This window comes from Ptychodera flava, chromosome 6 (genome assembly GCF_041260155.1).
Source record: "Ptychodera flava strain L36383 chromosome 6, AS_Pfla_20210202, whole genome shotgun sequence".
Lineage (NCBI taxonomy): Eukaryota > Metazoa > Hemichordata > Enteropneusta > Ptychoderidae > Ptychodera > Ptychodera flava.
The window spans coordinates 20,931,789-20,955,441 of record NC_091933.1 but is presented as its reverse complement, the minus strand read 5'-3'; the positions used below and the strand labels follow the sequence as shown (position 1 = coordinate 20,955,441).

Sequence of the window (23,653 nt, the reverse complement as noted above, 5' to 3'; positions counted from 1 at the left end):
CTGATGGAGAATGACTGAAAGTTTCCTCTCTGTTAGACAACAAAGTCGTTGCTAACATATTACCGCAGATCTGTGTTGAAAAAGATGAGGACTTCACATACCTTGCTTCACAGCTCTGTGAATATAACCTAAAGGAAATGATAGAGCGGCCCACATGCTCATTTCAACTAATAAGTGACTATTGCATGGAATTATGTTGTGATTTTCTCCAAGGAATTCATTATCTACATGGATTAGGAATAATTCACCATGATATTAAGCCGGAGAATCTTCTCATTGGTAAGTGATAGTTTCCTTTGCTCCCATGTATCACAAGACAAATGTTTCTTGGAGCTATGTACTGTAGGTCTGGCCAAAATGGACATTCTATGCCTTCCCATTGAAGGAATTTGCCTTTTTCAATTTTGATCTATATTTTTAGATCCCATTTGGTAAATATAATGTGACATCCATCATCTGTCTGTCTGCCTGCCTGCCTGCCTGTCTGTGTCTGTGTCTGAGTATGAATGTATGTCTGTCTGTATGTACCGGTATGTACATATGTATGTATGTTCATACATACAATTACGTAAATATGTATGTACCTGTATGTTGATCTGTCCACTGCAAATACATGAGCACTACTGCACATTTCACTTGGGGCTTTGTGTGAAGATGTTTGTTATTGCAGATGGAGTTTGTTTAAATGAAGTTGTCATTTCATACTAAAATTCTCAATGAGCCATAATCTCTGTAATCTACATACAGTAATGGCCTATGAAATTTACAGAGCAACTTAGAATACAAAGTTCACATCTGTCAGTCTAGAGAAAATTCCAGTTTTAATGTTTGATGTAAAGCTTTATTTGTTTTAATCCATAGACGTGATTGGAAAATTGCATGTTGCTGACTTTGGAGTGAGCAAGGTCTTACACCTTGGGAAAACTACAACAGTGACAACGTTTGCAGGAACTTGTGCATGGGTGGCTCCAGAGGCATGTGGTGCATTTTTTACTGGGCGTGAGTTTCAAAACAAGGAATCTAGTGATGTACAGGTATGAATGTTGATATAGCTTTTTTATTGCTACATTTACTGAGTCCTAGGTCAAGCTGAACTATTTTTAACCACATGAAAGTCAAAGCCCTTGAATATGAATAATAAGGTATAGACATCCAATACGGTATATGCACGTACTGCCTGTGTGGTCAAGTCTCCCATGGTCACATATGTATAGATGTGGTCAAGTACATCTGCAATACTGATACATGAGTACTCTGCCTATGTAGTCAGACTGTGTCTCCCATGGTCACACATGTATTGATTTGGGCAGATAGACATCCAATACATTTACATCAGTACATTATAGAAATAACGGGTGATGTGCTGACCATTAACGTTTATTTGTGGGCAAGGGTAAGAAGAAAGCCAAAAATTAATGGGCAAGACTTGCGGAGCCTGTTAATTTTGTTTTCCTCGAGCCCGCGCCCATACGTAAACGTTATTGGTTAGAACAGAGTCTGCTATTTCCATTATATTATAAGCGAACAGAAGAAGACCTTCAAATCTGAGAAATTTCTGGAGCAAACAACAACTGGGCCCCAGAAACTGCGTATGAGCACTTCGCGACGCACTGTCACGTGCGCTGTAAAAAATTGGCAAATTCGGAGATGTTTTCAGAAAAAAGTATCTCAACTTGACCTACAAGTGCTCCATTTTATTTTGTAATTGTTTATGATTTACATTTGAGCTGTAAAGTTATGATACTTTGAGTTGTTAATCTTATTATTCATATTCACGAGCATGTAAACAAACCATTACGTGTATTTGTGGTCAGTCACGTGGTTCAGCTCAACCAATCAAAATGCGATGGGCAGGGCATGGTAATATAATAGCTGTTAAATCTGCTGTAAGCAAAGTATGAATTGCTAGCACATTTAATGCATGATTTCTTAAAGGCCAGTCATACAGTCAGGCTTTAGTAGTCTTTCAAGAACGTGATTATCCCAAAGTTTATTGTATCACTTAATTTGTAAATTTTTCCTTAAAAGGTTGCTGGATGTATCCTGCACTACATTCTAAGTAGGGGACATCATCCTTTTGAGAGCACCTCTCCATTTAATGATGACCTTGTTGGGCTGCGACGAAATATTACCAGAGGATGTTACAAGATACATCCACTCCATGGTGTTCCTTCTGAGTTGAGATTACTCATTGAACAAATGATACACTCTGAACCAAAAGAAAGACCTGAAGTTGGAAAATGCTTAGATGTTTTCAAGACAATTTTGGCTGAAAGATATAACAAACAAATGAACGTAAGTAACTTACACTGCTATCTACCTGAATTAGACCATTCTTATGTTTATTTCATATTCATCCCTAATTTGACAAAAAAATCTTTCCAAATTGGTACATGTACAAGTACCTAGTACTTGATGTCAGTGTGTTGTGTGATACAACGCTAAGTCAGCCATTTTGTTGCATTTTTGTGATATTCCTCAAGTCATTTCTGTCAAATTTGGTACACGGATAAAATTATTTTCCATATAGACATAGATAAATTTGTTTTAGGATACAACCTGATGTGGCGATTGGACATCCATTTTATCACAATTTTCACATGTTCAGACCCATTGCACAATTTACATATCTGAACTTTGATGGGAACAAGGCTCTCCACTTTGTTATAATTTTTTTCTATCCAGAGCCATTACCATAAAGGTAATGTACCATACAGTTTGTAGATACAGATTGATTTATTTTGTGACATCTTCCAATCTTGCCACCATCCAAATACAGGAATATGTTAATCAGAAGGAAAAACTTAATGTTTGGGAATCCAAGGGCTTGGTGAAGATTCATAACTGAAACACATGTATTTTGCTGCTGGTGTCATTGAAGAAATGTTGTGCTTCAATGCTTCCAGAGAGAAGATAGAACAAATTTACATGCATGATTCTGATAAAAATAGAATTGTCATCGTTGCTATTATTTTCCCCAGGCAAAAGTCAAGCAGGAAGGCAACAAGAACAACCCACAACCATCGCCTGTGTTAGTCTGTCCAACAACAAAACAAGGTATGTGAAAGAACTCTGCCTAACAAAGTTTTATGTATGGTCTACCAGAGGTCTAAACCAAGTGTCTTGTCTTCTTAAATAGTGTTTATTTGAAGATTTATTTGTGCTGTTTGGATTTTTAGCTCGGTGCTTACAGAATCTGTTGTCCATCTGTCAGCTGAGAACAATATCAGACAACAATATCAGACACTTCTCTTGCTGGTATTCATATATTAAATGGCAAAGGAGCAATGTATATTATAATTAAGTATGCTCAATGATTGGAGGCAGCCATTCTGTTATCATCAGACCAGCTTTGATGGAATAAACTTATAAAGAAAAGGCATGCAAACCCAGCTTAACTATTTAATATGTAGGGCCGTCTGATATGTTCATTGGCAAATAAGCAACTTGTCCATGAGAAATTGTAAATAGGAAAGACTCATTTCATTTTATTTCCCTGAATTGTATATTTGTTGGGTTTTGTCAAGGAGGCTATATATTAATGAGTGAAGCTTGAAAAAAATGATATGTATCTCAAATTGTGTCATTTCCCAAACCAAACTCCAGAATAGGTATTTCCACATATTGATCTATGTTTTTAAGTGTGTGTGCATCTGTCAAAAACCAGTATCACTAAGATGTGTTGATTGAATCTGTCAACTTTATCACAAAGACATTACATTACCAACTTACCATATGCCATGGATATAGTCTGTCAATTTCTTTTGTTATCATCCAAGTTCAAAATAAATGGTGACAACCAATCTAATATAGTTGCAAAATGTCTAGACCTGACAAACATTGATGTAAAAGTAAGCCAAAGGGTCGAACAATGTTGACTTCTTTCTGCTAATCAATTTATTCAGTATTAGAGCAGGGAATCTGTTGCAGTTGAGTTAGTTGGACTTTATCATTGGAATTGATAAACTTATGTAGATAGTCACATTACTGGGGTATGTTAGCATGTTGTCTGCTATTTTTTACCCATAGATTCTGAAGAAAACATCTCCAGTCAGAATGAAGTGGTTGCTAATATATCTGAGATCATCATGGTAAGTCCCTGCCATAACACTGAACAAAATTGAAAAGTATCTAACTTAAGTCTGATTTACAAGGACAATGTACAGCTGAACCTCTTTTTTCCAAACAAAATTGAAAAGGAGGTTTTGCACCTAGCATCAGCCAATAGCAATGTTAAGTTTGCATTTAAATGACATAAACGTTATGTTAATAATGATATCTAAACTTGCTATCATAAGTAGCTGTATCTGACTGACAGTTACAATTCCAGTTTGAGACTTGCACATTTGATATCCTTTCATCATCCCTCTCTTCACAGTATTATGTATTTCTTCTTAATTCTTAAATTACAGAATGTACAATGGTAATTACTTATGGTGGTTGTGTTTATAATGTGCATATCAGATTCTACTGGTAGTCTTAGTTACTAAGGGTTGCATAAAGTTGTCTTCATAGTGGACAAGCACAGAGACTCATCATTGTCTCAAAGTTTTGGATGACCTTGAAATTTCTTTTTTGTATGTGTGAGATGAATTCCAATTCCTAGCTACCACCTGGATCAACAATTTCTTAGCATTGTATTTCAAGCTGTCACAACTTTTATGCTGGTTGAATGGTAATCCTGATTTTATAAAATAATTATAGCCAATAGTCAAGCAAGAAGCCTATAATGGTGATGGCCCATCAACTTCTATGTTAGTCTCTCCATCGACAATTCTACAAAGAATAAATGTGGCATCTGGACAAGAAGATTGTCTGCTAGGTAAGCAAAAAATAAATGACAGACAAGTGACTATTTGGAGTGAAATTGTTCAAATTAAATCAATAAACAGCTTTAGGGTGCGTAATAGGCAAAGTCTGGATTATAATCCATACATACATGTACTTGATGACTCAACGCAGTGTTAACTTAATGCCAGGACAATTGTTTCAAAAAGATATCTGACAAGAAATTCTATTCCATATATGATCAGAGATTTCCATGAAGATGCAGTCTTAATTGCCATTCTGTTACTTAATGCTTGACCTAGTAAAAGTATTTGCCAAGGAAGCTGTGATCTCTATAGTCCATATGACTTACTTGCAGACTCTGTACAAACATGTTTTCCTCAATTTGCTGTATATTGGATCCCCTTCCCCTTGACTATCATTGACTTTGTCCATGGTTTTTATAAAAGCCTGAGCTCATGAGTGCCATAATTTATCTTTAGGTGCACCTGTCAATTGTAAATATTGACATTTTGTGATCAGCCTGAGCTCATGAAGGTCAAAATTTGTCTTTACACACACAGTCTGTTTGAAATTTTGACAATTTTGCAATCAGCCTGAGCTCATGGAGTCAATAAGTTTTCTTTACATGCACCAGTACATTAGAAATTTTGAAATTTTGTAATCCATTTAATGTAAATGTAACTTTTATACAGATTCTGAAGTGAGCGTCTGTACTGAAAATGAAGCAGTTGCTGATATACTAGAAAGGAAGGTCAGTTTCAAGTTTGCCATTGTGTCAGTTGGAGAATTTTACCTCTAGATATGACTAAGTGTTACTTCTATTGCTAACACAGTTGGTGCTTTAATGTAGTGATGTGCATATTGATATCTGCATCATTCTATTTACATCAGACCAATAGTCACAGATATCTGCACATCAGAAACAATGTATGTGTCTTATCTTTATTATCAGCATTGATGTGCTTATCAAATGTTTGGTTGCCCACATCATCTGTCATCATCTGTCTCTGACAGTAATCAGTTCTCCTGGGATAACCATATTGAGATTTTTTCCAATTGTGATGAGAATTCACATTCTGTATTTTTGATTCTTTGTTAAAATCAATACTGCTGTTTACAACTGACATTTTGTACACATGGTTTGTCTTTCTTTAAGAGTAATTTTTGTATTTGTAGGGTGTACAAGTATATCTCCAGAATCATGTCTCTGATTCATTTTATACGACTTCACCAGAAATATTGAAATTTGTACCAAAACGAGTCCTGCCACTGTGCCTGTTTGAAGATATAAAGATTTTATGAGTGTCAGGCTTTCTTGGAATTGTATGTTTACAGAATAAATGTTCTTGTCACAAATACTCATTAAAGAGAGATATGTCCTGCAAAGCTGATGTTTTGTTTCGCTTTTGTTTTACAATTAACAGTTCCTTGCTTAGACAAAAAAAAAGAACATCGCTTATACTGCTTCAATAGACATGCAAATGGTCATGTATATTCCTGTTTCAGATAATGCTGTAATGTTTTTGGTATTGCACCACAGTGGACGTGGAAGTACATACATATCTCAATACAAAAGTATGCAGCTTAAAACTAGAAATACTGTTACTGTTTAGGAACAAAGAATTGAGAAAGAAGACACTAATGAAAACCCACAGCATAGTCCTGTGTCTGTCAGTCCTAAGATAATTCTGCTTGGAATTGATGGTGCAATTGGACAAGCTAATTATACAACAGGTGAGTGAGTACACAAGATTATAAAATCACAAGCATGTGCAATGTCAATCTTCTAATCCATTCATTAAAAGACTGCATTATGATTTATTATTTCAATTGGAATACTTTCTGATAACAACATTACTTTATTATGTTAGAAACAGCATAGAAAATGCCTGTCATGTTTTATCTGTAGAATCTGAAGAACACATCCTAAAGGAGAATGAAGTCTCATTGGCAGAATTTCAAGAAATTATCCCAAAGGAGAATGGTGTCAGTGGTGTTACAACTTGCAGCAAGGTCAGTCTTTTTGAGTGGAAGGAGATCAAAGTGGACAAACAATTGCCTTAATGTTGTGGTTATCAGCTCAATATGGATCCAGCCTCCACATCCTCTGATAACACAATGTCAATATTACTGCATGTCTACTTGCACACATACTTGTTTATCTCTGATTTTTATGCATGCAGATGTTATTTCTCTGAAGCTGGAGGTTGAAGTCGGAAGTTGTTCCATTGAATCTGATTACAAGCATTTAAGCTAAAGCAATCAAGTCTTTATAATGCAATCTTTCGCAGTCTTGTCTAATTGTCAATTTTCTTGCCAAACTTGTCTGCAAATATGTGTACACCAGGTGTCATAAACTGCAAGATAAAACCATTATATGCTCTGCATGTCAGCTGGTGTTTGTAAAATCAATTTATGATCTATTTGATGCAATACAGTGAGTGCTAACTAAAATGTCCCCTTGCCAGACTGTAAAGGGGTAGCTACCATTGATTGTCAACCAAGTTGATGTACCGGTATAATTTGCCAGACTGGCAAATAGAAATATATGTATAAGTGATATATTGCATGCTGAAATGTTTCACGTAGTTTGCTATGTTCCCTATGCTGTTAATGACTTTGAACTTAGGTGGACAGTGTTTGGCTGTCTGTCCAGCATCTCTTGTCAATCAACATTTTGATACTTCCTCTTTGAAACTGCTAATCTGATTGCTGCCTCTTTGAAACTGCTAATCTGATTGCTGCCTCTTTGAAACTGCTAATCTGATTGCTGTGAAATTTGTTGTGTTGGAACTTGAGGCAACCTGTTCAGAAGAATTTTGATTGATAATTAAAGGATTATTGTATTTTTTTGTCAACTCTTCTCTAAATTGATTTCCTTGGTATATTTTAAAAAACCAGGAAATTTGCTTCTTTGTATTTTTGTTTGGATTTGGATGGTGGTGAGTTTTTACGATTTTTTATAAAATATCTCTTCTCTGACAACTGTCCCGCTACTGTCATGCAAGTTCCAATAATTGACCTTATTAAGAGTTATTCCATCGGGGTAAATTTTCTGTAATTCCTGCCAATTTTGGGCAAAAACTCTATGTAGTCACTTGTTCAGTTACTTTAAAATTCTGTCTGCAAGTCTGTAAGGAAAGCCCTAGTGAAAAGTTCTTCAAGCTACGGAGGAATGCATATGTTCTACTTTTGAAGCTATTTTTGCTGGTTTCGTCTGAAAAGTCAACTCTGAGATTAACTCGTATCGTTGCTTTAAAATTGTCTACAAAGGTTCCCAGAGGTCATCTTCATCAGTAACACAAATTGTTGTATGATTTGAATATTTAGTCCCCGCGGATGAAGTCCGGCGGGGACTTATCAATTGGGTCCCGTCCGTCTGTGCGTCTGTCTGTCTGCAGCGGTTTCTCAGACACTGCTCAACCAATTTTGTTCAAACTTGCCATAAAGGCATAGCACTATGACCTACAGATGCACATTGATTTACTTTGCGATACAATTCAATATGGCCGCAAGGTGGCCATATTTTTGCGATTTTTCATGTCTTTGAACCATAAGTCAAAGATCCTTGGACCGATTCTGTTCAAACCTGGCACAAAGGCATAACACTATGGCCTACATATGCATGTCAAATTATTTTGCGATACGATCCAAAATGGGCGTGAGCAGCCATTTTGTTTGCGATTTTTCTTGTCTTTGAACCATTAACTCAAACATCCTTGAACTGATTCTGTTCAAACTTGGCACAAAGGCATAACACTATGGTCTACATATGCATGTCGCATTATATAGTGATACGATCTAATATGGGCATGAGGCAGCCATTTTGTTGCGATTTTTTCATGTCTTTGAACCATAACTCAAACATCCTTGAACCGATTTTGTTCAAACATATGGCACAGAGGCAAAGCACTATGGTATACATATGCATGTATCAATTAACCTTGTGATAGGAGCCAATATGGCTGCAGAACTGCCATTTTGTTGGAATTTTGCATGTCTTTGAAGCTTAATTCAAAGGTCATTACACCGATTTTGTCCAAACTTGGAGGTGTGTAAGAGTGCCTTCGTCGGACTTACAAGTCCGACTACTCGGACTTGTATACTCCGAGTGCATGACCTTCTCGGAGTTGAATACGCCGAGTTACACTTGCTTATAGAAAAACAATGCTGGAAAAACACAGGAAATATTCGATCTTGTGATAAAAATTTGCAAACAGCGTATACAGTATATATACTTCCAGTCGCTCAGAGAAAAGAGTTATTAACGCGATCTAGCTCTCTGATCTGTGTAAAATACCACAGATGCTCAAATCAACCAGTGATCGCGAAGCCCCCTGTAAACGTAAATAAAGAGCTTTTTATGTACGTTTACAGGGGGCTTCGCGATCACTGGTTGATTTGAGCACCTGTGTAAAATACCATCTTGTACAACACACGCAAGTCATTGTCGAAAGTAGCTACCGTCACGCAAATTATTAGTTTGTCTTGTCTTTTCCTTTCATTACCGGATCAGATCCTGATTTGATACATGACTTGAATTGGGCACAACGACGTTTCTTGATCACCCCGATGCATCGAGGCGAGTTACACGTGAACATTAGAACACGGACGCCATTATCGAATGTCACCACCTGTCAACCTGTGATGTCATGGCCTTGGTTTGCTAGCATGGCGAGGCCATGATAGACTTGCCCAAGCATTTTAGGCATATTTATGTCTTGATAAAATAATTAAACTAATAATTTTTCAAAATAAAATGAGCACAGTGCGCTCGTGTATAGTATGAAACCAGTGTGAGTGACCACTTGGTCGTAAACAATGACCTGACTTGACCAGTGATGTCATGCATTTATTTCGCTAAAGGCACGAATGTGTGATATCGAACTGAGTAACTGGCTTGACTTGCCAGAAGTTTATTGGTTTTACTGTAAATGTTAAGTCTAAGTCATCTTTCAAAAAACTTCGCTGCTGGCCGTGGCAGCAGCTTTCTTCTGAGGGTAAAATGACGGTCGCTCCTTGTGGAGGGACTGTGGTTAAATATACATTGCGCAACAGATTGCAAGACATCGTAAAATGAAATTCTTTTTATCAAAAGAGCAGATTTTTGACACATCGATCCGCTCTAGGCGTAAACTCTGTGAGTAATAAAATACCTTTTTTCGACCGATCGTTTCTTGACCGGGATTGCAAAATATGCATTTCTAGGAACACGTATTACTCGGCGTATTCAAGTGCGAGTAGGCCATGTACTCGGAGTATACAAGTGCGAGTAGGCCATGTACTCGGAGTATACAAGTCCGAGTAAGCAGTTTTACTTGGAGTATGCAAGTCCGAGTACTCAGACTTGCAAGTCCGACTTGGATTTGGAACTCGGAGTGTATGGTTTGAGATACTCCTACATACATGAAACTTGGCACAAAGATCATGCACTATGGCATACATATACATGTCAATGTACTTCGTGACATGTTCCAATATGGTTGCCAGATTGTCATATTTTTCCAAGGTATCGCTGCCAGATGGTCATTTTTGGATTTCTTCATGTCTTTGAGGCTTAATCATATGCAAATATTCCTTATCCAATGTTGTTGAGACTTGGTACAAAGATAAAGTACTATGGCATACATATGCATGTCTACTAATCTTGTGCTATGATCCGTATAGTCAATAGACCGCCATTTGATTTCAATTTTGGTGTGATTATGTCTTTGAAACATAAACATAGGTCACTGTCCATCGATGGACTAATTTTGTTTAAACGTGATATGGCTGCATTCTTGTGCACATTAATTTGTTTCATTATATGATCCGAAATGGCTGATAACAACAACATACCCGATCCCATACCATTTCTAAAATTCCACCAAACCATGTGTATAGTATGTGTCATCATGACACTAGAGGCAGTGAGGGGCATCGTTATGTGTGATGTAATCAAAAATTCCTTGAATGGTCATTACCGGCAGAGATGGGTCAAATTTATTGAACGTTCCTCAGATTACTTTATTATGCAAGTCACAGCCCTGATGCACCCGTTGCATCAATGTCATTCCACAGCTACCTAGACCACAGCTACGTAGACACCAAAGATTATAACAAAATGGACAAGCGGGGACTGTGTCATCAACGATGACTTGTTCCATTTTAGGGCAGTTCTTGACATTGTTAGGGAAAGCATTGCTAGGAAACCGCTTCAGTGGTCCATTTTTAGCAACACTAACAGTGGATCTCTATTGCATTCTAGATTGCATTGTTTTTACTTTTTCTTATCTGTATCCATTACACTGACATGTCTGAACCTATTATATGCATTGTTTGTTAGACATATATGCAGCCATGTATGTATATGTGTATGTCAATTTGTTCCAAGAGACATGTAGCGTTGTTGATCTTCAACGCAATATAAGCCAAGGTTTGGTAGCACGCTGTGATCAACTGAATGATCACTAGGGCATGAGCTTTCAAAGACGTGTAGTCTCCTTCCTCAGATGCATGGGTCCAATGAACCATTTGAAGCAGAAAGCCACAGAAAATTCAGAATGAAAAGTGTTCACGAGGAAGCATAAGGGGAGTTCTGCTTCAATTGTTCATTCCACTCTTGCATCTGATGAAGGAGACTGCCCATCTTTGAAAGCTTGTGCTACTCTAGTAACATTCAGATGATCATAGCATGCTACAAAATCCCATATTAATTTGTTCCGAGAAAAAGATTCAAATTGCCATATGACTCAGACTAGACTTATATCTTACAAAGTTATTAAAGGGACATGGATCATTTATTAAAGGATACCACAAAGAATGAAGTCACAATGGCATGTTGTTATCAAGAACGTTTGTTCTCGGATAGTGATAGCAATGATGATAGAGATGAGGATTATATCCCACCAAGCGTGAGTGAAAGTGAAAGTGAATTCACAGATGGTAACGAGAAGAAAACTCGTCGTAAAAAGGCACGTGACATAAAACATTAGTGCCATCATGTGTTGCTTTTTCTGGTTTTTTTTTTTTATGTATTGCTTAATTGATACCATTGGTGCCAGTGGATTACTAGCAAATGAGCCAGGTGGTTTAGGTAAAGATGCAAAATTAGCCATTGCGATAACAGAACTGAAGTCAAGGAACCTACAAATCAATTTCAAAGTAATTACAGAGAATGAATCTGTTGCCGATTGACAGATGACAGGCCAATAAGTAGACCATGTTATAAGCTTATCAGAAAAGCTCTGCATCATTGACATTTGAGCTGAAAATGGCAGTGATTTATTTCTAGTGTATCTGCATATAGCTGTAATGGTCTGATAATACGCTTTATGAAATATACAGCATGTGAATTTATATGTTGTTTTCAACACACGGTATGACTTTAATTAAGTTGGCCCATTTCTGCCATAATTATGTCACATATTGTACATCTGTCTTAGATCCAAACGTTGATTAGCCATGTTTGATGTAATTGATAACAGGACTTTTGATGTTACATGTTGTCTGTGTCCTGAATTTTAAATTGCAGATCAAGCTTTTGAAGAAGAGCAAGATTTTGTCAGTGCCAAAGAAAAGGCAGAAACTGATGGAACGTACAAGTAATGGATCTAGTGGTAGCAGCGCTAAAAAGGTAAACAACATAGTCTTTCCTCCCATTTGTCAGTCTGTAATCTGTATTGCATATGTACCCATTTAGCCAGACTTATTAGCTATTTTCAAATAAATGAGTAAATTCCTGTTTTCATGGCTTTTTAAAAATTTCTCTCCAGCAACTGTTGCTAAGCAAGTAAATTTGTTTTCATGGCTTTTTAAAATTTCTCCCCAACAACTGTTGCTAAGCAATAGCTTTCTTTGGTACATGTATCATCTTAATCCTGCAACTCTCATATCTGTGCTTTAAGGTCAAACTTCACCATTGAAAACAGTGGATTTGGACCAAACTGTCAGGGTTTTATGGGTTAAGGGAGTGAGATATATTTGACAATGTATGGGTATTTTCATGTAAAACCCTGTAAAACACCCTATAGCACGAAAGGTTGGCTTCATTCATAGTCTTTAAAGGTGACAATCCAAATGACTGTTGAAAGAAAATTACTGTTACCAAGAATTTGGAATGTGTATCAGTCTCCTGTATATTAGCTTTTGAGATGTTTGACTAAAAGTTGAACAGGTCCACATCTCTTCTAAAAGACAGTATCACTTCCCCATCAGCCAAGTCAGTAAAAAGCAGTATTGAGCCCAAACATTACATATTTTCACCTACTTGGCTTGATCTGTTATAGCATCTTTAGTCCAAATAATTCAAGTTTACAGTATTTATGTTTTAAACAGCTTTCAAATGTACAGTATTATATTAAATACACCATATGGAATATGTTGTGTTTCATTAATTTTAACCATCTTGACCTGGTGGTAAAATATGGACTTTGCAGGAAAAGGGTTAAAGGAAGCGTGGCATACATGCAGTCAATCTTGAAATAAATGTTTTAGCTCCTATTCAGTATGGTAAGGGATCTGTCCAAGGTGTGTATGTACAATGTATGTTATGTGTGTGAATGTACCGTACATCAAATAATTCAGTGGAGCTGTACTGGGTATCAGGTCACTTGTTTAGTTTTTTCATGCTGGATTTGGAAACTTCAAGCACCAAGTTAAAGCATTTTTCAGCTCCAATATGAATTTGAGTAGTCTTGTAAAGTATCTACCTTTATATTGGTATGTATATGGATGAAACAGAATTCATACCCATCAGAAATTCAAGTCATGTTCACCTGTTTATGCAGCTATCATTAAAAATTTACATATTCAAAAATCAAAATCTCAGGACATATACACACATACCAGTACATTCATGTACCTACATACAAACATACATACCGGTACAATTAAATATTTAAGAGTTCATAGTGCATACATTCTTGTACTTGCTTGTACATTCAATAATTCAAGCTTATATGAACAGCATGCAAGTTGCCAAAGATTTTGATAATAATTTTCAGATTTCCTGATAGAAAGTAAACCTAAATTCATAAACTTTGTTCTTATAGATTATGTTGAGTCTGAAGAGAGTGATTCTGATACTGATGACACTGACATTGTCAAACCAGGTAAGATATCACTGTATGACATTGAAGTTCAAAACCAAATTTTGTGGAGTTTTGTTCTCAAGAAACAATCACGAGAGTATCAATATAGCATGTCTTTGGGTTGATGCTCAAAAAAGAACTGATGAAGTTAAATGTTAAGTAAAATGGGTGTATTTGCAGCATCTTCTTGTTGGCCGTGGCATTCCAGATTTATCACTAGACATGCTGCCGCTAGTTTGCAGAAGTTTTTAGTACAGTGTCATACATATGGGTATGTCTCAACTGATTATAAACTCCTTTTTGAAATGTATACCACATGGACTTCATAGAATCAGTCAGTGTTCATCACCTATGTATCTATGTAATGTTTTTGTATGGATGTTTGACCTTATTTTTTAAAATACACTTTCCTGAGGAAGACTCAAATTTCACATATGTCCTCCATTTTCATGAATTTCAGCATGACTTACATTAGAAAGAATGAAATTCAAGCCCATTTATGAGCAATATGTCATTGACGTTTCTGGTCCTTGGTTTTCACATAATGCCAAATCTTCCACTGTCTAAATCTGCAAACTGCAGGGCCTGTCTATTGCACTGTATATATTAGGTATGCCTTGAAATGAATTCAATACTTTTGCACATCTGACAATGCATCAGAAGCCACCATTTTGACTAAAAAATGACAACAGTTTTCAGTGATTGGAGAGCAACATTCAATCCAACGCATGCCTTCCCCCACCCCAGTGAACTCTTCCCTAGCAAGTATTTTCTGTCAAACCTAGTAAATATACTCTAGTACCCTTGTCACATACCGGTAGGCATGGCTGCATCACTACAGCTATTACAGTCACTCACTCAGCCCGAGTAATTTGTTTTTTATGTCCAATCAAAATGGGATTAGTAAGTGGGTATATGGTTCAAACCACACACAGAAAATTGAACACGAGTTTGACATTTACTAGTCTAAGATTGTTTCTGTGAAAGTACCTATTCAAGAATCAAAGCAGAAACATCCTTTTCACCTCCATAATGTACACTGTGATGTGACATTTTGTAAGCAGGTATTTCTGAGCACATTTTACAAAATTTTAAAACAAAGATTTGTTGGCAGAAAAGTTAAGCGGTACAGTAATATTCAGACACACAGCGTGTTTTTTCATGAAACCTCCAAAGAACCTATGCATGCATAGAGAAAAACAAAAGAATTTAATTTCTTTGGCCATGCTATAAACACTGTCATTTTCTGGTATTGCTGATGATTGCCTCTTTCATTGTAAGTGTGTACTTTGTAATCACCTTTGAAATTCATAAGATTAGCATCAGAAGGCAACTTTTGGCCATCTTAAAATATATGGTAAATGTTATTCTTTGGGAGAGGGAATCATCTTCCATGCCAATTCCCTGCATAAGCTGTATCACACTGATTTCAAGAGATTGTCAGCTTTGGGAGGGGGATATTTCACCAGTTTTTGAATTTGCTAGAAAAGACATTTAAAAGTATCAGAATCATGATTCCTCCCCTTCCAGTGGTGTTCATAAATGCAGCCTTTGATGAAAGAGGTTTTGTTGGGGTTGACTTACTTGCTAATTGCTCATTTGCACAGTTAATGAGTTGCTGTAAATGGGCCATGTGTCTAATATTACTCAACCATGTTTGATATGATTTTGAAAGTACCCTGGACATACCGGTACAGTAGTATTGTCACTAGGAAAAACGTTCGGTGTGCATGACTTGCTAAATACTTACTCATTTGCATATTATATATCAAAAATTACTCAACCGCATTTAATGTGACTTTGCAGCTACATAAATGGTCTTATAGAGTTCAAACATTTAAGTTCTGGTATTCAAAGTGTGTAAAGTAATAGTTTATTAGTCCCCACAGACAACGTCCAAGGGGGCTTATAGGTTTGGTCATGTCCGTGTGTCCATGCGTCCTTCTGTTCATGCAGATATCTCAGAGATGCCTGGATTGATTTCATTCAGACTTGGTACAAGGATTACTTCATATGTCATACATATGCACGTCAATTTTTTTGTTATGCGATCCAATATGGCCGCTGTGAGGCCATTTTGTTACAATTTTTTCATTATGTACTGAGCCATAACTCAGGCACATCTCAACCGATTTTATTCAAAGTTGGTACAAGGACATTGACCTATATCATACATATGCACGTCAATTTGTTACATGATATGATCCAATATGGCTGCATGGCGCCCATTTTCAGGGCTCGAAATTAACTTTTCCCCAGGCAGTCAACTTGGGCTACCATTTTTTGAAGTCGGTAGCTCAGTGGCAATGGCTTGTAGCCCATGCATATTTTAGTTTAGGGATTTTTTCATTAATGAGAGAAGAAAAAACTATTTTAAAAGATTCTGTCCATGAAGTGAATTTGTTAGTCATTTGATGTGAATACTTGCACACTTTTATTACCCAAAGGAAACCCGTGTAATTGACGATAGTGACACTAACAAGTTTGGTGACCTTTCATTGTATTGACAACCCGTTTCATTCTCAAAGTTGAATGCCAATTTTGATAGTCATCATGGCAATGGCCACCACCTCAGCAGGGCTAATACAGACCATGGGCTTTCTGTAGTAGGGAGGAGTTTGTGCTTGATACATTTTGATCAAAATGCAATGAGAACACGTTTTCATTGGCCATCATTTTCTGTGCCTGTCAACCAAGTACATCAGTTGAGATATTGAAACTTTGTTGCAAAGTTTCATCGCAAGGTCGTCTTTGTAATTTATAAAACAAAGACATTGTCCGGCCTTACTGTGTCCAGCTGGGTTTGACTGCATTTAGCTTGTCCAAAAGTGAAAGACGCGACATGGCACGCCAAGTACTGGCTGTATTTCATGTCCCAGGCTTTGGTAGTCCCTGTGGGCTACCATTTCATGGACTTTGGTAGTCCCAGGGAAAAGTTGGTAGTCTGTGGATGCTGGACCACCTCTAATTTTGAGCCCTGCATTTTGTTACAATTTTTCATGTCCTTCGCCATAACTCATACATGTATCATTGGATTTTATTCAATGTTGGTACAAGGACATTGACCTATGTCATAAATATGCATGTCAATTGATTTCCCAATCCGATGCAACATGGCTGCCTTGTGGCCATTTTGTTATGATTTTGTCATATCCTGAGCCATAATTTGGATATGTATCAACTGATTTTTTTCAAAGTTGGCACAAGGATATTGACCAATTATGTCATAAATATGCATGTCTATTGGTTTCACAGTCCAATGCAATATAATGGCTGCCTTGTTGCCATTTTGTTATGATTTCTTCATGTACAGAGCTATAACTCAGACACATGTCCACCAGTATCATTCAAAGTTGACACAAGGACATTGACCTATGTCATACATATGCACATCAATTTGTTTAACGGCATGTAGCAGTATCATGTCAATTATTGAATTTTCGTACTTAGTCTGATGTGTCAAGAAATACTGCATCAAATTTCATGAAACTTGGTACAGATGTTAAGCTCACATTGCTTTAACAGTGAAAAGACATTTATCAGTGTCAAGTTAATTTATTTGTAATTGCATATGTAATGAACTTTCCTAATTAGAGTGATATATCCACAAATACTGCATTAAATTTTGATGGAACTTGGTACAGATTTTGATCTCATAGTGTTGTAAATACAAATCGATGACACTTAGTGGTATCATTTATATATATAAATTAATTGCTAGTTTGCATTTACATAATTAATTTTTGTTGTCAAACTTTATGAAATATGTTACTGGTGATAATCTGTCAGTGTTAGGATAGGATGCAAAAATGTTTGTCAGTATCCTGTCGATTAAATACTAATAATTGATTCATTTTAATGACCTTTTGTAATTAGTATGGCGGCTTACATTGGTTTTATGTTTTCACCACCATGGAACTCATATTTGGCCATAAAGCCCCATCTGTATCGCAGTATTTTTAATCACAGACCTAATTAATGATGAGGACTCTTTCCTCTCAGAGGACTTGCAATTAAAGTACCCATTAACAAGTGGGGACTGTGTCATTGTCAATGACTTGTTTGCATGTTCAATGACTTTGTTTGGTCAGACCATATTTCAAAAAAAAAGTTTACAAATTTTATATGACTTTGTAGAAAGTCAAATTGTACTGTATTGTAACTGTGATTTATCAGTCAGGCATGGCTTGTGAAAGAATTGCTCATTTGCATATTGCATCCAGTCACAAGTCATGGTTGGCACATCAGTCAATGTTTGCAGGATGGGTTTGCAAGTATGAACACATCTTCAGCACTAGAACATTCAAAGGACCATTGCGCTTGCCTTCTCATCATCCAAGTTTACTGTAGATAAATCTTATTTCAAGTGTTACCCTTGTCACTCTGGTGTATAAGTAGACAATAATAATGACAAAAAAAAGAAAAAAAATCAATCAGGCTATGTCTCATCATACCACATAACAGGTCAATCCCGTACGAAAGATCAAAACTTGCTACATATTAGTACATATATGTTACAAATTTGATACACACTTAATTGAACATGTGAAATATGCACCAAGTTTGTACTAGTTTGGTACACACTATGGGATTTTCACCATGGTAGTTGTGAAGTTTGTACCAAGCTTGTAGATATATGTAAAATACATATCAAGTTTGGTACGAACTTCGATTTTTTTAGCTGTCCCACGTGGCACTGTTTTGTCACAGAATTGAAACAATGATCGAACTATGTACCCTGTGTTCATCGTACAAAATGACAAATTAATTCTTTTTTATTCAAAAAAATTTTAAATACTCTCGGTCGTTAAATACATATGAATTAGGTTACGCGTGGAATGCACAAATTTATCAAAACATGGAGGTAGCTACTTCCATGATTAACCATTGCAACATCATGAATGAAAAACATAAAAAGTCAACTAAATCTTAGTTCATCCGCCATTTTTTCAAACAATTTCCTTGGACACATTTTAAATGATTAGGATCCAAAAATGGTACTCGAATTCCAGTTAAAGACTTTTTTGTTCCGTTTACAAGTCGTAACCACTGAAAGTACCTGTCATGTGTCCGCCAAAACACATTCACACTGACATACCAGTATGCTCAGAGTATGGAAAAGTCATTGCCAAGGCTATAAATCATGATCGTTACTTGCATTATTACACATGTCCAAAGACCATGGATCCCAGCTGACACCAAATGTCTTCAAATGATTGATTTCAAGTGCATAAAAGTTGGTCAAAAAGTAATATACTCTCCCATTTCTCGAGAACCGACGTTTCAGATAAATGAGAGCATCAAGGTCACAGGTCACACAGATTATAATTATGTATTTGAACTTCGACCTTTCAAGATCACATGTCGTGAAGAGAGACACTTGATTGGCTAATTTTGCCAACACCAGCATTTGAACTCCAATACCATAGCAAGTCATGCATTGCTTCAGCTGTCACATTTACAACGTTTTTACCCGCCGTTTTGGGGAGAAATTGTGGATAATTTTTTCTGTCATGGGACGATTAAGGGAACAAAGAAGAGATTGTTGTTTGAAGGACAATGTCTGCGTTCGACACCGAGAGTTCATGTAAGTTAAACACATTCAGTGACAGTGGATCATGGATGTCCGTTATACACTCAAATGGCCTTGGACAATTCCGCGGGTTTTCAGTGAGGTTTCAAGCAAGAGTTTGCTGCTTTGAGTTTGACACTTTCCATGCCACAGAGGACTATTTCAAACCAACCACTGTTCTTTGAGAACATCATGATGACAAGAAGTGAGACTGTCCGTATCGATCATTGCATTGGTACTTGTGATAGAAACTCCACTGCATGCTGTGCATTGGACAAATCGGACATGGCAGAGTTATTTTCGTCACAGTTGTCGGTATCTTACGGTGGAAGAAATATTTTTGGACTCGGCAGAACTAATCTATCATCCAAGTGATGTAAAATTTTATGGGAATTTGGTTGTGTTTAGTTGTTTGCTTTTTGAAGTTGGACTGAGCACTAAGTGTCTGTTCAAATATCGCTGTTAAGTCAAGGTCATCACATACTCCATGGAAGTTTTTATTTTTTTGTAGCTATGGACATTGTTTTTCCATGATTTTGCGTTTTGATTTGAACATGTAATAATACAACATTAAGTTAAAACTCTCATGTTTTCCATGTACATTCCATCGGAAAGGTATTTTGAAATGTTTAAAGTGAATTTTATTCGTCAACAAAAGTATATGTCACAAAAATTACAAAATTTTTTGAATAAGTTTTTCATAGTTAACTATCTATGAGACTTTAACGTAATATTTTTTCACCATTCAGTTTCTATTTGGTACACATTTAAAAAAATTGTGATCTGTAGTATCTTCTTCAAAGAGACAGAATTTACCATTTTTCAATCTAAATTCCATTGTCAGGGAATGTTTTGAAATATAGTGTACTGTACATATATGCCAAAAAGAATATATTTTACAGCTCATTTTATGTATAAAGTACAAAGATTGTATGTTTATTATAGAAGAGATACTGTTTTATCCTACAGTAATATATTGTATTTTTAGTCAACAAAATTTGTTGTCTGAGAAGTTTTTTCTTTTTACAGCTAGTTGAATGTGTTGTAGGGTGAGTGCGTGTTGGATGTAGTAATATCCTCTCAACTTTTTCATAGATGTTCAACCTAGCATCTGGATACATGACTTGAAGGTGAATTTAGAATCTGCTGCTCACATGGTAAACATATCTAAAGAGTGTACATTTATAAGCCAGTTTAGAAGAATCATTTGTATACAATACAATGGGGAGTAGCAGCACGATGATGTCATGTACCACATGTTGTGTGAGCATTACTTTGAAAAAGACGCTGTCAGGAATTACAATCATCTAAATCCCCTGAAATTTTACCAGGGCAATAGTATGTCTGCTGTTGCTAAGGCAACAGATACCACGCCCCAGATATCGAATTCCCCCCCCCTCGCATCTACAAGCTTGGTGCACACTCACACAAACAAAAACAAAATGACCTCTACATTCTCTGTACAAACTTGGTGCAATGTTCATCAAACTCTCCACACATACTTGCTGCAAAATTAGCCAACGTTTGAATCAAAGTGTATATAACTGACTAGCAAGATTGGTGCTTGTTTGGATGTCAGAATTTGTATCAAGTTTGTAACAAATAAGGAGTGGCAAACTTGTGGCAAATTATGATCTTTCCTAAGGGATTGCCTGATTTCTGTGAGGATGAAATTGAGGTTGGCCAGTGTGTTATGATCAAACCATTAGTGTTCATAATAGCATAAAAGTATTAAAGAATACCTCCATTTAGGGATACAGTGTTTACAGTGTTATATGCTGTACAAATGCATAGCTTCTATCCTGCTGAATGACTACTTTTTAGTAAAAATGTATTAAGAAGCTTCATTGTGTATTCTGATGACAAAAACACTGGTAAAGGCACCAAAGACGATATATTTTTGGCCATAGGTCAGACTTTTATGTCAAATATGATATTGCCAGGCAGGTTGTTGTCAACAGTGTCTTCCTGAGCTGCACTTATGAGAGTAATATATAATTAAGAGAGTAATATGTAATTATTGTGTATATTTATTTTTATATAGTACCCTCTGAGCATCACTCTGGTACATGTAGTGGCAGTGGTAGTTCTGGGAATGAGACGAAAGAAGACTCCATTGGTAATGTGACCGGGAATGAGGAGCAGATGGAATGTATTGGTATTGATGGTACTGGGAATGAGAAGAAAGGATGCATTAGTGGTGATGGTACTGGGAATGAGAAGGAAGAATGTATTAGTGGTTTCACTGGGAATAAGGAGAGGGAAAAAGAATTAGGTAGGAGTAGTCGAAAGAAAAAAAAAGAACCATGGACACCAAAAGAACTTAACATACTGAAATTGTTCTTCAAGGATTTGATTAAACTCAGACAGGCACCAGGTCAGAAGGAGTGTAAAGAATGCATGCAGAAACACCCAGAGATACTTGGAAGGAGAGACTGGAAACTGATCAAATGGAAAGTTTGTTATCTCAGTAAGATGGAGGAAAAGAAGCAAAGAATTAAATAACAAAAAGAACTCTTTCGATGTTGCCATAAAAACTTTTCTGTCACCTATACATGGACATTTAAAGCAGACTGATATAGCTGGCATGCCATTACGTTATTCGATAGACGAACCTGAGTGCCTTTTCCCAAATTTAAGGTCAGAATTTTGAATTGGAATACAACTGTCATTAATTGTTGTTGCACTGTGTTTTAAGACCACTGCTCTTTCTCAGACACACTTGAACAGTTGCTGACTCTTTAAATTGATCACAATAGGATATACACATCATTTTACATCCTTACATCTTTGTGAGCCTTCACATTTTGCAAGGTCTTCAACTGTAACATGGTTTGAACTTAGTTTTGACAATTGGATGATGAAGTAATGCCAGTTTAATCTGCAAATGTAAGCTCGTCTGCTTTTCTTTTTAAGTTACACACTTGTTTATATGAGTAATTGCAACATTCAGCTATAGGGCACCTAACACTTTTTAGAAATTTGAAAATATGAAGATCCAAATATCCCAAATTAGTTCCAATCGCTTTCTGTCAATCCAATGTATGTGGCCAAGTGAATCTCTCACTGCTTGTTGGCAGTTCTCTCTGGTCCTTGCAGGATTGTTCACTCATGTCAAGTCCTGTCCCTTTACTGCTATGTTTAAAGTGATGTGATGTGAAACCATCATGCTGTGATGAGAGCATTGTATGTACCAAAGGATAACTGAATTGATTAAACAAGTAAACTGATAGCATTTCACGTTGAAAATTATAACATAATATTTAAGTTAGCCAAATAACCTTTACAGAGGAATGGGTTTTTTTTCCATGTAGCAAATGGAATAAAAGTTAGGTGTGTTGCTTTCACTAATGTGATGACCATGTAGCAAAGTAAACTGATAGCATTTCACGTTGAAAATTATTACATAATATTTAAGTTTGCCACATAACCTTTACAGAGGAATGAGTTTTTTCCCGTAAAAGCCAATGCAAGTCAGCATATTTCATGTGTTAGGTGTGTTGCTTTCACTAATGTGATGACCATGTAGCAAATGGAATAAAAGTAGATTATGTTGTTCAAAAAGTGGGCTTTATTTGTCATTGCTTTATGACTGTCAGATTATCTTCTTTAAGAAGGGAGTTTTTGGCTGTCATGAAAATACCATATATTTCTGGGCATTTGCTGCTGCAAATGCACAAGACAAATTCCATCAGGCACATCAGGACTTTTTAGAAGCCACTGAGATATCATATGTACTAAATTACAGTTTGAAAAATTCTTTGCATTGTTCAGTACACAAACAAAGCAATGATCAAACACGCTTCATTTTACAGGGTCGATTTCTTTTATGTAACTAGGCAACACAAGCCAACTTTCTATAATAATGAAAACAGTATTCACCCAAAATTGAATAACTCAACAGTCTCTGAATACAGTGCCAGGAAGTATTTCAATGATATTTACAGTCATGTGGGCCAAAACTTTTGTTTAACTCATGCGATTGTAGAGCTCTCTGATTGCTTCCATATGGGAACTTGGTAGTTGACAGTATGCATAAATGGTATAACCCTACTTTCAAGATGACAGAAGTGCAGTGCATTAAAGGTAATGCTTGTAGAATCCAGGCATGCATCAGCTAGATGAAACAACACCTGCAAAAATCAATTTTACATTGTATTTGTGTGGGAATAAGGCATGTCTAACAAGAGAGGCTTGGTACAATTACTACACTATGCAT

The 23,653-nt window shown here is 36.4% G+C and overlaps 1 protein-coding gene across 1 annotated transcript; it reads left to right on the top strand.

The window, feature by feature from the left end:
• The first annotated feature begins 14 nt into the window (after positions 1 to 14).
• LOC139134381 (uncharacterized) lies at positions 15 to 22,998 on the top strand. The gene is made up of 13 exons (XM_070701241.1): positions 15 to 279; positions 862 to 1,034; positions 2,029 to 2,295; positions 2,982 to 3,057; positions 4,030 to 4,091; positions 4,705 to 4,822; positions 5,484 to 5,542; positions 6,405 to 6,525; positions 6,701 to 6,804; positions 11,580 to 11,744; positions 12,305 to 12,406; positions 13,824 to 13,883; positions 21,479 to 22,998. The coding sequence occupies exons 1-13, from the start codon at positions 138 to 140 to the stop codon at positions 21,560 to 21,562; spliced, it is 1,533 nt and encodes a 510-aa protein (XP_070557342.1). The 5' UTR covers positions 15 to 137; the 3' UTR covers positions 21,563 to 22,998.
• The last annotated feature ends 655 nt before the right edge of the window (positions 22,999 to 23,653 follow it).

Bases quoted from the DNA above. Each gene is read 5' to 3' on its own strand.
- LOC139134381 (XM_070701241.1), top strand. From the start codon at position 138: ATGATAGAGCGGCCCACATGCTCATTTCAACTAATAAGTGACTATTGC. The intron at 280-861 runs GTAAGTGATAGT...TTTAATCCATAG, and splicing joins GCCGGAGAATCTTCTCATTG to ACGTGATTGGAAAATTGCAT. The intron at 6,526-6,700 runs GTGAGTGAGTAC...TTTTATCTGTAG, and splicing joins ACAAGCTAATTATACAACAG to AATCTGAAGAACACATCCTA.